This window comes from Scyliorhinus canicula, chromosome 6, assembly GCF_902713615.1.
Source record: "Scyliorhinus canicula chromosome 6, sScyCan1.1, whole genome shotgun sequence".
Lineage (NCBI taxonomy): Eukaryota > Metazoa > Chordata > Chondrichthyes > Carcharhiniformes > Scyliorhinidae > Scyliorhinus > Scyliorhinus canicula.
The window spans coordinates 74,574,251-74,591,214 of NC_052151.1; the positions used below are offsets into that span (position 1 = coordinate 74,574,251).

The 16,964-nt window shown below is 47.2% G+C and overlaps 1 protein-coding gene across 2 annotated transcripts in view; it reads right to left on the reverse strand.

Annotated features, from left to right (window-relative positions):
• Nucleotides 1–9,871: 9,871 nt before the first annotated feature.
• The window catches only part of zgc:172323 (uncharacterized protein LOC564165 homolog), an 85,364-nt gene continuing 78,271 nt past the window's right edge, over nucleotides 9,872–16,964 (reverse strand). Inside the window, exons 10-11 of one of the 2 annotated variants that reach the window (XM_038799524.1) lie at nucleotides 11,257–11,400; nucleotides 9,872–10,141 (exon numbers count right to left, since the gene is read on the reverse strand). In XM_038799524.1, the coding sequence (XP_038655452.1) occupies nucleotides 10,138–10,141; nucleotides 11,257–11,400 (148 nt within the window). In that variant the 3' untranslated portion in view covers nucleotides 9,872–10,137. Of the gene's footprint in view, nucleotides 10,147–11,256; nucleotides 11,401–16,964 lie in introns of both variants that reach the window. The other variant, XM_038799523.1, reaches the window with a different exon arrangement.

A 16,964-nucleotide genomic window follows, 5' to 3' on the forward strand; every position in this document is an offset into this window, starting at 1 on the left:
GTGTGGGCACGAGCCTGGAGGCGCTGGTAACGGCGCCGTTGCCGCTCCCTCCGACGAGGTATACCATGAGCCCGGTGGTGGCGGCTATCCTCAAAATTTGGGGACAATGGAACCGGCATAGGGGAGACGCGGGGGGCTCGATGGAGGCCCCGATACGGGGGAACCATCGGTTTGTCCCAGGGAGCATTGATGGCGGATTCCTGGGCTGGCACAGGGCAGGGGTTAGGCGGCTGAGGGACCTGTTTGTGGAGGGGAAGTTCGCGAGCTTGGGGGAGTTGAGGGGAAGTTGGGGCTCCCCCCGGGGAACATGTTTCGGTACATGCAGGTGAGGGTGTTTGCCAGGCAGCAGGTGGAGGCGTTCCCCTTGCTGCCCCCACGAGGGGTGCGGGATCGGTTGCTCTCGGGGGTGTGGGTTGGAGGAGGGAGGATTTCGGACATATACCGGGTGATGCAGGAGGTAGATGAGGCCTCGGTGGAGGAACTGAAGGGTAAATGGGAAGAGGAGCTGGGTGAGGAGATTGAGGAGGGGACGTGGGCGGATGCCCTGGAGAGAGTGAATTCCTCCTCTTCCTGTGCGAGGCTTAGCCTCATACAGTTCAAGGTGCTGCATAGGGCCCACATGACTGGGACGAGGATGAGTAGGTTTTTCGGGGGCAAGGACAGGTGTGCTAGATGCTCGGGGAGCCCAGCGAACAACGCCCATATGTTTTGGGCGTGCCCAGCGCTGGGGGAGTTTTGGAAGGGGGTAGCAAGGACGGTGTCGAGGGTGGTGGGATCCAGGGTCAAACCAGGCTGGGAACTCGCAATTTTTGGGGTTGCAGTGGAGCCGGGAGTGCAGGAGGCGAAAGAGGCCGGTGTTCTGGCCTTTGCGTCCCTAGTAGCCCGGCGGAGGATTCTTCTTCAGTGGAAGGATGCGAGGCCCCCAAGCGTGGAGGCCTGGATCAATGACATGGCGGGGTTCATTAAATTGGAGAGGGTGAAATTTGCCCTGAGGGTATTACTACAGGGGTTCTTAAGGCAGTGGCAGCCTTTCCTGGACTTCCTGGCAGAACGGTAGGGAAATAGGCCGGCAGCAGCAGCAACCCGGGGGGTGGGGGGGGGGGGGGGGGGGGTTTGGATGGGGGGGAGGGAGAACTGTGTACATGGGTCTGTGGGACGGGGGGGGGGGGTTTGGATCGGGGGGAGGGAGAACTGTGTACATGGGTCTGTGGGACGTGGCGGGTGTTATCTCTTTCCCTTTTGTCGTTGGTTGTTCTTTTGTTTTTTTCTCTTGTTTGTAGTTGCTTTTGAAGTTGGGTGGGAATTGTTCTTGGGGTGTTACCGCGGTTGTTTTGTTAATAGAGTTGAGCTGTTTATATTTTGTAAAAATTTCAATAAAAATTATTTTTAAAAAAAAAGGTTCTGCTGACTGTTTATTGCAGTGTCCCGGTGGCCTCCTCTCGCAATCTTCTCCAGGTGCTGCTGACTGTCTCTCCCAGTGTCCTCCTCTCGCACTCTCCTCTAAGTGTTGCTGACTCTTTATTGCAGTGTCCCGGTGTCTTCCTCTCGCAATCTCCTCTAGGTTCTGTTTGATGGTAATATAATTATCTAAATTTCCTGCTATTATTTCCTTAATAATAGATTCTAATATTTTCCCAATGACAGACATTAGGCTAACTGGCCTCAAGTTTAGACTTTCTGTATCCCTCCTTCTTGAATAGATGGGTTAGATTTGTGGCACTTTGCTAGAATCTGGGGAATTTTTAAAGATGCCACTCACTCTGCAGCCACTTCTTTTAAGATCCAGGATGCAGGCCATCATGTCCAGGGGACTTGTCAGCCTTTAGTCCCGTTGCTTGTTTTGGTATTCATTTACAGGGTGCGGGCATTGCTGGCTAAACCAGCATTTATTACACACCCCGAATTGGCCTTCAGGAGGCGGTGGTGAGTTGCCTTCTTAAACCACTATGCAGTCCCTGAGGTTTAGGCACATCCATTGTGCTGTTAGGGAGGAAACTCCAGGAATTTCACCCAGTGAAGTGAAGGAACCGCAATGTATTTCCAAGTCAGGTTAGTGAGTGACTTGGAACAGCATTCCAGGTGGTGGTGTTCTGAGGTTTCTGCTGCTCTTGTCCTTCTAGATGGTAGTGGGTTTGGAAGGTGCTGTCTAAGGAACCTTGGTGAGTTACTGCAGAGCATCTTGTAGATGGTACACACGGTTGCCACTCTTTGTCGGTGGTGTAGGGTTTGAATGTTTGTGGAAGGGGTGGCAATCAAGCAGGCTGCTTCATCTACTTGTCTACTTTTCAGTCGGTCTGCTAGGTTTGCAAGGGTTCAGTTTTGACACTCTCATGCACCAGGGGCTGGTTTAGCTCACTGGGCTAAATCGCTGGCTTTTACAGCGGACCAAGCAGGCCAGCAGCAGGGTTCGATTCCCGTACCAGCCTCCCTGGACAGGCGCCGGAATGTGGCGACTAGGGGCTTTTCACAGTAACTTCATTGAAGCCTACTCGTGACAATAAGCGATTTTCAAAAGGGCAGCACGGTAGCATTGTGGATAGCACAATCACTTCACAGCTCCAGGGTCCCAGGTTCGATTCCGGCTTGGGTCACTGTCTGTGCGGAGTCTGCACATCCTCCCCGTGTGTGCGTGGGCTTCCTCCGGGTGCTCCGGTTTCCTCCCACAGTCCAAAGATGTGCAAGTTAGGTGGATTGGACATGATAAATTGCCCTTAGTGTCCAAAATTTCCCTTAGTGTTGGGTGGGGTTACTGGGTTATGGGGGATAGGGTGGAGGTGTTAACCTTGGGTAGGGTGCTCTTTCCAGGAGCCGGTGCAGACTCGATGGGTCGAATGGCCTCCTTCTGCACTGTAAATTCTATGATCTATGATCCTGGATGGTGTTGAGCTTCTTGAATGTTGTTGGAGTTGCACTCATCCAGGCAAGCGGAGAGTATTCCATTAAAATCCTGACTTGTGCCTTATCGATGGTGTACAAGATTGTGGGGGGGGGACAAGAGATGAGTTACTCTCCGCAGGTTTCCTTGTCTTTGACCTGCCCTGGTAACCACAGTACTTATATGGCGAGTCCAATTCAGTTTCTGGTCATTGGTCACCCACAAGATGTTGGTAATGGGAGATTCAGCGATGGTAATGCTGTTGAATGTTAAGGGGCGATGGTTAGATCGTCTCTTGTTGGAGATGGTCTTTGACTGGCACTTGTGTGGTGTGAGTTTGACTTACCACTTGTCAGCTCAAGCCTGAATATTGTCCAGGTCTTGCTGCATTTGGGCATGGACTGCTTCATTATCTGAGGAGTCGTGAATGGAACTGAATATTGTGCAGTCATCCTGATGTAGTCAGGGCACATAGGCTTTGCAGTATCCAGTGCCTTCAGTTGTTTCTTGATATTATGTGGTGTGAATCGAATTGGCCAAAGACTGACGTTTTCTGATGGTGGGGACCTCCGGAGGAGACCGAGATGGATCATCCATTTGACACTTCTGGCTGAAGATTGGTACGAATGCTTCAGCCTTGTCTTTTGCACATATGTGCTGGGCTTTTCCATTTAATTTGATTTCATTTGATTTGGTTTATTGTCGCATGTACCGAAGTACAGTGAAAAGTATTTTCTGCGGCTGAGGGAACGTACACGGTACATAGATAATAGACAAAAAGAATAATCAACAGAGAACATTGACAAATGGTACATCGAAAAACAAATCAAATACATGAGCAAGAGCAGCATCGGGTGTCGTGAATAGTGTTCTTAAAGGGAACAGGTCAGTCCGAGGGGGAGTCGTTGAGGAGTATTGTAGCTGTGGGGAAGAAACTGTTTCTATGTCTGGATGTGCGTGTCTTCAGACTTCTGTACCTTCTGCCTGATGGAAGGGTCTGGAAGTAGGCAATGCCTGGGTGGGAGGGGTCTCTGATAATGGTGTCTGCCTTTCTGAGGCAGCGAGAGGTGTATACAGAATCAATGTTGGTGACAAGCTCCTCCATTATTGAGGATGGGGATATTTGTGGATCCTCCTCCTCCAGTGAATTGTTTATTGTCCACCTCCATTTACGGCTGGATGTGGCAGGAGCTTAGACCTGATCAGTTTTTTGTGGGATCACTTAGCTCTCTTTATTACTTGCTGCTGTAATGTTTGGCATGTTAGCATTCATGTGTTGTAGCTTCACCAAGTTGACACTGATGTGCCATCAATAATGACAGAGGACAAGTTGACAGTGAAACTGTGGCTTTAATTAGCTTAAAGATACCTGCTGGCAGCCGGCCCCAGACTGAAGGCCGGGCCAGAGTGTGGCCACCTTTATACCTGAGTCTGAGGGGAGGAGCCACAGGCGGAGCCGCAGGGGCAAGCCCAGGCATGTTACATACAGCAGGCATGTTACATACAGCAGGCATGTTACATACAGCAGGTATAATACAATACAGTGGTTTACCACAGACACCTCATTTTTAGGTCTGCCTGTTATTGTTCCTGGCATGCCCTTCTGCACTCATCATTGAACCTTCGATGGGGCGGTACGGTAGCACAGGAGTTAACATTGTTGCTTCAGAGCGCCAGTGATCTGAGTTCGATTCCCGGCTTGGGTCACTGTCTGTGCGGAGTCTGCACATTCTCCCCGTGTCTGCGTGGGTTTCCTCCGGGTGCTCCGGTTTCCTCTCACAAATCCCAAAACACATGCTTGTTAGGTGAATTGGACATTCTGAATCCTCCCTTAGTGTATCCGAACAGGCACCGGAATGTGACGTCTAAAGGATTTTCACAGTAACCTCATTGCAGTGTTAATGTAAGCCTACTTGTGACACTAATTTTTTTTTAGAAAATATTTTATTAAGGCATTTATGATTTCAACACTTTTAAACTGAAAGACCCAATAAAGACAAAAAACCTTACTTGTGACACTAATAAAGGTTATTATTATTACTAGGGTTGATCCCCTGGCTTAGTGGTGATGGTAAAGTGGGAGATATGCTGGGCAATGAGGTTACTGATTGTAGTTGAGTAAAATTCTGCTGCTGCTGATGCTCCACAGAGCCTCATGGATGCCCAGTCTTGAATTGCTAGTCCTGTTCGAAGTCTATCTCTTTGACCATTGTGGTAGTGCCAAATAGCACAACGGGATTTTGCCTCCACAAGGACTTTGAGGGGATCATTCCTATCAATACTGTCACAGAAAGATGCATCTGCGGCAGGCAGGTTGATGAGGATGGAGTGAATTAGGTTTTTCCATCTCGTTGGTTTTCTCATCACCTGCCGCAGTCACAATCTAGCAGCTATGTCCTTTATGACCTGGCCAGCTTGGTCTGCAGTGGTACTACTGAACCATTCTTGGTAGATATGATAGATATTGAAGTCCCCCACACACAGTACATTCTGCCCCCTTACCACACGCAGCACCTCCTCCAAGAGTTGTTCAACATGAAGGGGTACTGATTAATCAGTTGAGAGGAGAATGGTACATGATGATCAGCAGGAGGTTTCCTTCTTCATGTTTGATCTGGTGCTATGAGACTTCATGGGGTCCGGAGCTGGTGTTGAGGACTCCCAATGTAACTCCCTCCCAACTATATACCATTGTGCAGTCACCTCTGCTGGGTGTGTCCTGCTGGTGAGACAGGACATACCCAGGATTAGTACCCAGGTCACCATTGGTAGTGTCTGGCACATTACCTGTAAGATATGGGTCGGGATTCTCAAATCCCGCGGCCAAGTTCTGACGCTGGGGTGAAAAGCGGCGCGAGCCACTGCGACGTCAGCAGGCCTCAAGTGGCAGATATTCAATCCTTCCTAGAGGGATAGTACGGTACCGGAGTGGTGTCTGCAGCTCTGCCGCCCGAATGCTGGCGCTTCACAGCCGGTGAGGGTCCGCACATGCGCGCCACGGCCGGCGCGAGTCTGTGCATGCTCAGGGGTTCCCGTCTCAGCTACGGATCTTGGGCAATATGGCAGAGCCCTACAGAGGCCCGGTGCAGAGGAACATAGGCCCCCCCATGGAACTAGCCCGTCCGCCGATCGGATGGCCCCAATCGCGGGCCAGGTCACTGTGGAGGCCCCCTCCCCGGGCTCGTATACCCCCCGCTCCCCCACCAGGACTAATTTGGCCCAAGCCCCCAGATGTTAGTAAGAACAACTTTAAATTGTCAACGGGTCTGGGTTTGCTGTTTCCAGTGTCTAAGTCTCATGACACCAGAATTACAGGAGCATAAATATCTTGGAGGGTTGTAGGGTGGAGGACAATATAGGAAGGACAATGGAGGAAGAGTATAAGGCTATGGAAGGATTTGAAAACGTACATTTTATAATCAAGATATTGCTTGACTGGAAAGCAATGTGAGTCAGCATGCATGGGCAGGGTGGGGGAGAGGAGATAGGGGAACAGGACTTGCTGTGAGTTAAGACATGGGCAGCAGCATTTTTGATGAAAATAGGAGACAATCCATGGGGTGCATTGGAATAGACAAATCTATTAGTACTGAAGCCATGAATGAAGGTTTCCACAGCAGTTGAGCTGAGTCAGGGGAAAAGACAGGTTATATTTTGGAGGTGGAAATAGGCAATCTTAGTGATGGCTCAAAAATGAGGTTGGACGGTCATCTTAACACCAGGTTATGGACAGACTGACTTAATCTCAGACTGTTGGAAGAGAGACGGATGGAATCAGTAGTGAGGGGATGGAATTTAGAATGAGAACGAAAAACAATGGCTCTGTCTTCCCAATATTTAATTGGAGCAAATTTCTGTTCACCCTGTCCTGCAGAATTTGACTTATGTGACTAATGACTTCCTTTGGGAAGCAGAGTTCTCAATCCACTCTCTCTCCTGCAATGACATCCTGTACCCTATCAGGGTGGAATTATAGTAAGTGGGCACAGTCTGCTGGCATGGTGTAGTGCCCCTCCAAGGCTACAGCACTACTGAGGCCTATGCCAGCCACCCTCATGTTCCCCTGCCAGCGTAAACTACCTGAGGGCTAATAGCAGTGAGGCAGTGTCCTAAATGGGTCATGTGGCAGCTCACAAGCTTCCATGAAGACACAACCATTCCCAGTAGTGCACTGCTATTCTTCAAAGAGATCCAAAGTCCAGTATTGATAAGTACTGGGCCTCCAGCTGCTCCCTGCATGTTGCCCATTTCAGAAAAGACTGAACCAATGCCTAGCTTTATGTTTCTTGCCACCTGAGATGTCATTCATCCAAAGTCTGTTTTAATCGCAGTTCATTATCGTCCTCATACATTCCTGCATTTTCAAAATTCAAGCTTTTAAAAAAATGTATTTTATTCCAAACATATTCAAAAATACAAAAACATCAATAATCTGGGAAACATTCTCCCCAACTCACAATGTTACAGTCTGTACAAGTTTTTCACGTTTTTCATCCACCCACCCCCCCCCCCCCCCCCCCCCCCACCACCACCAACGACAAACGATTCCTCAAACATGGTCGTGAACAATCCCCACCGTGTATCAAAGGCCTCCGCTGAAACCCTCAAATCAAACTTAACCCTCTCCAACCGGAGGAAATCGTACAGATCCCCTAGACAGGCCGCAACCCCTGGTGGCGTTGTCGACCATCGTTCCAGCAAAATTCTTCACCGGGTGACCAGAGAGGTGAAGGCCTCCACATCGGCCTTCTTCCCCTCCATCAGCTCCAGCATTTTCGATACGCCAAAAATCACCAATATAGGGTTCGGCCCGGCCTCCAGCCCCACAATCTTTGCTTGCATCCTGAACACTCCTACCCGGTACCTCTCCAACTTCTCACACTCGTCTGCCACCCCCTGGAAGAACCCACTCATCCTTGCCCAAGTCATGTGTACCCTGTGTACCACCTTAAACTGTATCAAACTCATCCTCGCACATGAGGAGGTCAAATTCACTCTGCACAGCGCCTCACTCCACACTCCCCAACCTATCTCTCCCTGCAACTCCTCCTCCCATTTCTCTTGATCCTCACCACTTGGGCTTCCCCTGCTCCACCAGCCACCCATATATGTCTTCAATCCCACCCTCCCCTTCCACATTCGCAGCAACCGTTCCAAAAGGGCATACTTTGGCAGCCTGGGAAACCCTTTCCACACTTTCTGTGCAAAGTCCCTCACTTTCCTTCGGGAACTCTACCCTCTCCCGCAGCTCTTCCAGACTTACAAACTTCTCCTCCAAATATAAATCCCTCGCCCACCCCAGCCCCATCTCTCTCCATCTGCTATACATGCCATCTGTCTCCCCTAGTTTGAACTCGTGGTTCTCATACAACGGTGTTAAATGCGTCCTCAGTTGGTTCCACACCTTTACTGTGGACTGTGCAACTGGGGTCTCAGTATATTTCCCTGATGCCAGCGGTAGCGCCACTGTCACGATAACCGCCTATAGGACTCTTCCTCCATCCTAACCCATTCTAACCCCTCTCCTTCCCACCAGTGCCTCACTTTCTCCACATTTGCTGCCCAGAGTAGGGCAGCAGGTTCGGTAATGCCAACCCCACTTCCTGCCTCTGCTTCTGTAGCAGGGTCTTTTGCCTTGGCATCTCCCAGCCCATATAAATTCCGTAATCACTGTGTCCAGCTTCCAGAAAAGGCCTTTGGAATAAAAATCAGGAGTGGCTGGAATACGAATAGGAACCTTGGAAGGACATTCATTTTCACCACTTGACAGGGGTTAGCATTGTTGCTTCACAGCAAACCCACATTTTCCCTTCAAAATTCAAATTACCTCTCTGTCAGTTGCTTCCTAATTTAACCTTAGGCATCAGTGCTGGCAGAAACCACAACCAAAACAACTTGAATGCCTTTGAAAGAATGTGACCACAGCAGATGTTGAAATCTGAATTCAATAAAAATCTGGAATTCAAAGTTTAATGATGACCATCTGGTTCACTAATGTCCTTCAGGGAAGGAAATCTGCCATCCTTACCTGGTCTGGGCATTAAATGCTGGCCTTGCAAGTGGTGCCCATACCCAATGAAGTAAAAAAAACTTGTTTTTGACACTCACTTTAAATCTGGTTCTTGTCTCTTCTGCCAACAGGAACAGTTTCTCTCTTAATTTTGAATGCCTCTATTAAATCTCTTAATCTCAACTTCTCCAAGGCGAACAACTCCTCCAATCTTTTCAATTAAACTCACACTGGGACAAAGACCAGATAATCTTTGTTTTAGTGGTGATTGAAGGATGGATATTGTCCAACACCCAATGGGACAAATCCCATGTTCTTCTTTGAAATAGCGCCATGCAATCTTTTACATTCACCTCAAGCCGGTTAATGGCGTTTCAGTTCAGCATCTCACCTGAAAGACAGCAGCTGTGACAGTGCAGCGCTTCTTCAGTATCAGCCTTGTTATCAGCCTTGATACTTGTGCTTAAGCCCTGGAGTGGGGCTTGAACCTGGAACTTTGTGACTCAGAGACAATAGTGCCTCCCACTGAACTAAGTGAAGCTGGGAAAGGATTGGGAACGGGCGTGTGTAACATGGCATTCAGATTTCTATATAAGCTAAAGGAATCATAATTGGGGAAAACATTTGTTGACTGTTATAGTTAGTGCTTTTGAATTTTCTTAAAAATAAATTATTTTTCAATTAAGGGACAATTTAGCATGGCCAATCCATATACACTGCACATCTTTTTGGGTTGTGGGGGTAAAACACACGCAGGCACAGGGAGAATTATGCAAACTCCACATGGACAGTGACCCGGGCCGGGGTAGAACACGGATCCTCAGCGTCATGAGGCAGCAGTGCTAACCACTGTGCCACTATGCTGCCCAAGCGCTTTTGAATTTTAATATAGATTGTTATAATAATGATCATAAAATAAAACCGGATTTTGGTCTACATAACTGCGGTGTTTGATATTGCGGACAAATGACTCATATACACAATAATTCAATACCTGTAATTTTATTTGATTCAAGAAGCAGCATTATAGAACATTCAAAACAATGTCCTTAACTCTCTATACTTAATATTTTAAGCAGCACATTTTCTAAGGAACTCAAAGCATTATAATTTGAATACTTGCAGCAATTTTTAAAACTGTTTGACCATTAGCATTGTTTAAGATGTTTATTCTTCATCACTATCATCTGCAGCGCCAGAGATTGTAATGGTTCTCTCTTGCATATCGTTTTGTAAAGTGTCTTCATCTGTTTTAACTGTTCTAAGATTAAAAGAAAAGGTTACGGCATTAGCAATGTAACAGTGAAGTGGAGAGAAAATCAGTTATGTTCAACCACAGCCATTCCTGTTTGCTGTTCCCAGGCAATCCAATACTCACGCCCAGAAAGAGAAGCAGCAAAATCTGACCCATAATGTTCAAGCGGAAATAAGAATGGTGAGGAATAGTATCTGTCTACTTTTCATAATTCATCAAGACCCAGCAGAGGACATTAATTTTTTACATAATTGTGATACAATTGTTTGGTAGCACAGAATTTGAGTATTGCTGGAAAAAGAGTCTTACGCTCATCAGGACACTTTGCAAGAATACCGATATCAGGGAGGAAACAATAAGAAAACAGTGATGACTGGTTGGCTCGTAGACTCTGATTGATTGAAGCAATTCCATGGAGAATGCAACAGGGGACTGAAAGTTAACTGCTAAGTCTTGTTTAAAATTTAAATCTGGAAATTTAACCCTGATTGCTCTTCCTGAGGGATGAGTCAGTGATTAGCTATCACTTATTTTGATTAACTAAAACAGGTGCAATGTGTGTACGTGTTCTTTCTGTCCAAAAATAACAGAGCCCTGTGTATTAATATATGTAATTTCCAGTACACACAAATGTGCCACACTGCAAGCCAGACTGACAATCTTAAATTGCTTGTCAGCGTAATTATTAGCACACTGAGGATTATTTAGCAAATGTTGTTCAATAGCAGAATTATATCTAATGTTGGGCACTGTGTTTTGAGTTTTGCATGCACAGGCTGGCTGGGTACAGTCTGCACCTTGCAAAGGGCGACTGGGACTTGCTGTTTGATGTGATCTTCCAGTCTTTGGGACGTATAGCATACATAGGCTGGGGGAAATGAAAGCACACAAAAATTTTGCAATAATGTATTTACAATTAAAATTTAAATTCTGCACGTTACCCATATGCAAGTTAAAAATACTTTTTTCTCATTTCTTAAATTATTTTACCACTTATTACACAAGTCATCAAGGAGTGGGAAATATTATTTCACTGCTAATCACAGGTGTATCAGGATTACCAGTTCATAAGTTGCTCCATCAAATACAGGTATTGGAGGAGTCGATTACTTTTACCTGATGAATACAGTTTTCCTTTCGGTCATTTCCACAGCCTGTTCCTTGGAAATTGTTTCACCAGTGCTGAGGTTCCCTTGCCCTATCATGCAGAATCCACCCATCACTGTTGACAGGCGAGAATCCTCTCCTTCAATTAACTTCCTGCAAGATTGATTTGTTAAAAAGCAACAAAAACAGTTTGCTCAATGTGATGTTCTCTGTTTTGTAAATCAGGATGTCTTGAGAACATAGTATAGAACAAAGAACACCAAGCTAAGTTAATGAACAAAGCTGATTTATTTACACTACTTTAATAAGATTCGATTAAGTTACCAAGGTAAAAATTATTAAATTAAACTATACGATATCGTTAACAACAGATCTCTCAACTGTGCAACTAAATTCTCTCACGCCTAAACACCTCCTCCCAGAATCTCTGGAGTCACATGATTCTTATATGACTTCTCCTTACCTCCATCTGGTGGAGAGAAGTAGTAACATCAAATTGTTAACCCTTTGTATTCCTTACCATATGCACATTGTTACACTCGAGTCCAGCAAAGTCTTTGAAGGAGGGCTTTTATTCTCAATTGAAATTTAATTTGAAGACTAACATTATTACTAACCTCTCTCTTTTATCTTTTCTTGCAGGCTTGAACATCCTCCGAGGCGTGTGGAGTCCTTTTCACCCGACCCGACCTGACCTCCACGACCTGGAAGCGGATCGGGCCCAAACCGGAAGTGAAGCCCGACCTCGACTTCGAGCCGACCCGGACCTCCGAGCTCCCACCCGGCCTAACAACCACCCGGATCGCCTGGCCCAGTCCCCGGGGCTCCTGACCCGACCCCTGACGACGGGACCCGGCCCAACTCGACCTCGGGAGGCCCGCCCAGCGACCCGACCCGGAGAGGCCTGCTCAGCAACCCGACTTACCTAGGGATGGAATAAAGAAAAATCCACGTGGAGGCCCGACCGGGCCTACTTCAAGACCGACCCCAGGAGCGCTGAAGGAGGGAACAGACCCCAGAAATGGCGGAGACCTCGCGCGAGGAACTGAACGCCCTGCCTGCAGAATGCCAGGACCCGTCTGGATCACAAATATGCCCTCCCAGCAACCCCTCTGCCTCAACCAGCACCCGGGACCCTGCCAGACACGACCCAGGAAACGTAACCAACGCCCTAGACTCCGCCAGCGCCCTGAACCCCGCCAGACGCAACCACCTACCTTTCACAAGGTCAGACATCTCCCATCGGATCCCGGGATCATCCAACCACAGCCGCTGACCGACGAAGCGAGGGAAACGCGGCGGTCAGCAGGTTAGACTGAAGCAACATGGTTTCAAGACCCCTCTCCCCAGCATACTCCTAGCAAACGTCAAGTGATTGAAAACAAGGTGGATGAACTTAACGCTAGACTTACCTCTCAGAGGGAAGTAAGAGACTGCTGTGTGCTCTGTTACAGAGACATGGCTCACCCCCACCTCACCGGACTGTGCGACCTGAAGGTTTCTCAATTCACCGGGCAGACCGCACCGCGTCATCAGGTAAAGCAAAGGGTGGAGGGGTTTGCCTCCTCATCAACTCCTGCTGGTGCTTGGATGTGGCGACCCTGGTGATCTAATGCTCCCCGGAACTATACTATCTTCCACGTGAGTTCAGTTCAGCCATTATCACAGCGGTCTACATCCCACCCCAGGCAGAAGTGAAGAAGACACTGAACGAACTGTACACAGTTATAAACAACTACGAAACAGTTGTTTCCCAAAGGTGTTGTTCATCGTGGCCGGGGACTTCAACAAGGGCAACCTCAAGAGTGTACTGCCAAAATTCTACCAGCACATCTCCTGTCCCATCAGGGGCGACAGTACTTTTGACCACTGCTACTCAAAAATCAAGGGTGCCTACTGTTCCATCCCCCGACCGCATTTTGGGAAATCAGACGATAAGACGGTGCTCCTTCTCCCGGCTTACAAGCAGAAACTCAAGCGGGAGAATCCAGCTAAGAAGGTTGTGCAGTGCTGGTCTGAGGAAACAGAGGAGCTCTTACGTGACTGCTTAGAGACAGTGGACTGGCCCATATTTAAGAACATACCCAACTTAAATGAGTATGCCACCACCGTCACAGACTTCATCAGCAAATGTGTGGACGACTGCGTGCCAAAGAAAGCAGAACGCACTTTCCCCAACAGGAAACCGCAGTTCAATCGCGAGATGCACTCCCTACTGAAGGACAGGACTGAGGCGTTCAAGTCAGACAACCCTTATCTATACAAGAAATCCAGGTACAACCTCCGCAAAGCCATCCTAGATGCCAACAGAGAATATCAAACCAAGCTAGAGTCACAGACAGACTCTCAGCGGATGTGACAAGGCCTAAACAACATAACGGGCTACAAAGCGAAGCCGAGCAGTATCTCCAGCAGCAGCACACCTCTCCCCGATGAACTCAATGCATTCTATGCTCGGTTCGAGCAGGAAACCAACAATCCGCTGTTGAGTGCCCATAACTCACCCATACCCACCATCACAGCTTCCAAATTCAGATTGGCCTTCCTGAAAGTGAACCCTCGGAAGGCGACGGGCCCGGATGGGATACCTGGTCGTGCACTCAGAGCCTGCGCGGACCAGCTGGCAGATGTGTTCGCGGACATCTTTAACCTGTCCCTACTCCACTCCGAGGTCCCCACCTGCTGTAAGAAGACCACCACCATGCCGACAAAAGAAGAACCAGGCAACGAGCCTCAATGACTACCGTCCGGTGGCCCTGACTTCAGTCATAATGAAGTGCTTTGAGAGGTTGGTCATGAAGTGCATCACTTCCATACTCCCAGGACGCCTTGACCTACTGCAATTCGCATACCGCCGCAACCGGTCCACAGCAGACCCCATTTCCTTGGCCCTACACTCATCCAGAGAGCATCTCGACAACAAGGACTCCCACATCAGACTCCTATTTATTGACTACAGCTCCGCCTTCAACATCATAATCCCAGCCAAGCTCATATCAAAGCTCCAAGACCTCGGACTTGGCTCCTCACTCGGCAACTGGACCCTCGACTTTCTGACCCACAGACCGCAATCAGTAAGAATAAACAACAACACCTCCTTCACAATAGTTCTCAATACCGGGGCCCCCTACTCTATTCCCTGTACACACACGACTGTGTGGCAAAATTTGGTTCCAACTCCATCACGAGTTTGCTGACGATATGACCATAGTGGGCCGGATCTCGAATAACGACGAGTCAGAATATAGGAGGGGGATAGAGAACCTAGTGGAGTGGTGCAACGAGAACAATCTCTACCTCAATGCCAGCAAAACTAAGGAGCTGGTCATTGACTTCAGGAAGCAAAGTACTGTACACACCCCTGTCAGCATCAACAGGGCCGAGGTGGAGATGGTGAGCAGTTTCAAATTCTGAGGGGTACACATCACCAAAAATCTGTCCTGGTCCACCCACGTCGCGCTACCACCAAGAAAGCACAACAGCGCCTATACTTCCTCAGGAAGCATAGGAAATTTGGCACGTCCACATTAACTCTTACCAACACTGAAAGATGCACCATAGAAAGCATTCTATCTGGCTGCATCACAACCTGGTATGGCAGCTGCTCGGCCCAGGACCGCAAGAAACTTCAGAGAGTCGTGAACACAGCCCAGTCCATCACACAAACCTGCCTCCCATCCATCCATTGACTCCATCTACACCTCCCGCTGCCGAAAGCAGACAGCATAATCAAAGACTCCGCCCACCCGGCTTACTCACTCTTCCAACTTCTTCCATCGGGCAGGAGATACAGAAGTCTGAGAACACGCATGAACAGACTCAAAAACAGCTTCTTCCCCGCTGTTACCAGACTCCTAAACAACCCTCCTATGGACTGACCTCATTAAAACTACACCCCTGTATGCTTCATCCGATGCCGGCGCTTATGTAATTACATTGTGTACCTTGTGTTGCCTTATTACGTATTTTCTTTTATGTATTTTCTTTTATTTCCTTTTCTTTTCATGTACTTAATGATCTGTTGAACTGCTCGCAGAAAAATACTTTTTACTGTACCTCGGTACACATGACAATAAACAAATCCAATCCAATCCTCTATTCAAAATTGTAGTAGAAATCAATAGGTTAATGAGAGAGATAACATACGTATATTTAGCATGTTTCATATTATCAGGATCTCCCAAAAAGTTTTAAAGCCAATGAATTATGTTTTCATTGTATTCACTGTTGGAAAGGAAAGTTTCACTCAGCTAGGTCACATAAACAAGGAAGGAGAATAATTGACCAGATATGCAGTTCTGATTTATGTCGCCAGTCAGGACACTGGGAGGAAGTGCCCTCCTTTCCTTCAAGTAGAGAAATAAGCTACTTTATATGCACTTGAACAGGATCTTGGTTTAATGTCTCATTTCAAAGATGGTATCTGGCCATGAAAGCACTCTCTTGGTGCCCCGCTGAACATCAGAATGAATTACATGCTCACATTTTGCAGTTGGCCTAATTCCACAATTTTCTACCTCAGAAGCAAAAATGTTACAGGTGGGCCAAGCTGAAAAGTTAAAACATAGAGAATGTGTAAATAAGAAAACATAATCTCAAACATTGGTACATCTTCATGCCTAGAATTTTCCTTTATAGAAGCATAGGGTCAATTTATGTGGGGGAATGCTTACATACTAGTTAATTTGCTTGACTAATGTACAGAGAACTGGACTAATGACCTGGGGTTATTGGGCCAAATCTTCTGGTCTCCGAATCATTGGTGCAGTGAGGGTTTCTAAATCACAGCGTGCCAGAGACCTTAAGGTAGGGAAGGGATCATAGGCACATCCCCGATCACAACGAGATCAAAGATTAGAGTGGGAGGGTTGATAGGTCTTGGAGTGAGGAAAAACTCAACATCATGCTCCACCGTGACATCGGGAGGGATTTCCATACTCAGGCTGGCAGGGTCCAAGCAAGTCTGCCACTGAGGCCTCAGCGCCACCATCTTACAACAAAAAGTGATTAAGCAGCAAACAATGTAAATAGGGACAAACTCAGATGGTGAGTTCTCTGAGGACCTCTTGGACAATTGGTGCATTGCTCTGGGGGTTAAGTAAAGGGTTACCCAACATATATGAATATTCTCAGATGAAGAGAGATGCACAACTGAGACAGGTTATGAGCCTTTTATTCACAATGCAGGTAACAAGGGAAGGTACCTGTTAGGAAAACTAAAGATAGTTTTAAGGGAATTATATTTGTACTGGTAAACATTAGAAAAAATAGGTGCTTTAATTGTGTTTAATTTAATGTTTCTGTGCCTGAAAGGATAACATCTATAGATAGATTTATGCTGGACAAAGGTGTTTGTACATATGCAGGTTGGTTCAGTTCTAACTCTGTCTCTATTGTGCTGAGATAGAGCTATGGCGTGAAGACTAAATAAACCAGCAGTGGTTACTTAGCAATAGAGGCCTTGAAAGGTAGAGAAGATTTTGATTTTTAGTTGAGCTAATTTGATTGCATTTGGAGATAAATAGACAGAAGGCAGCTCTCACAGCTCTGCAAGAAGTAGTTGATTTTAGAAAGTTAAAGTAAGGACTTCTCTCTCAGCCCTGTGAGAAGAAAATGGAATGGAGCAATGGTTAAGAAAACAGATATTGGAAACCTAAAGTGCAGCTAGTTAAGGAAACTAGAGAAATGAGCAGGTGGCACAGTGGCTTGCACTGCTC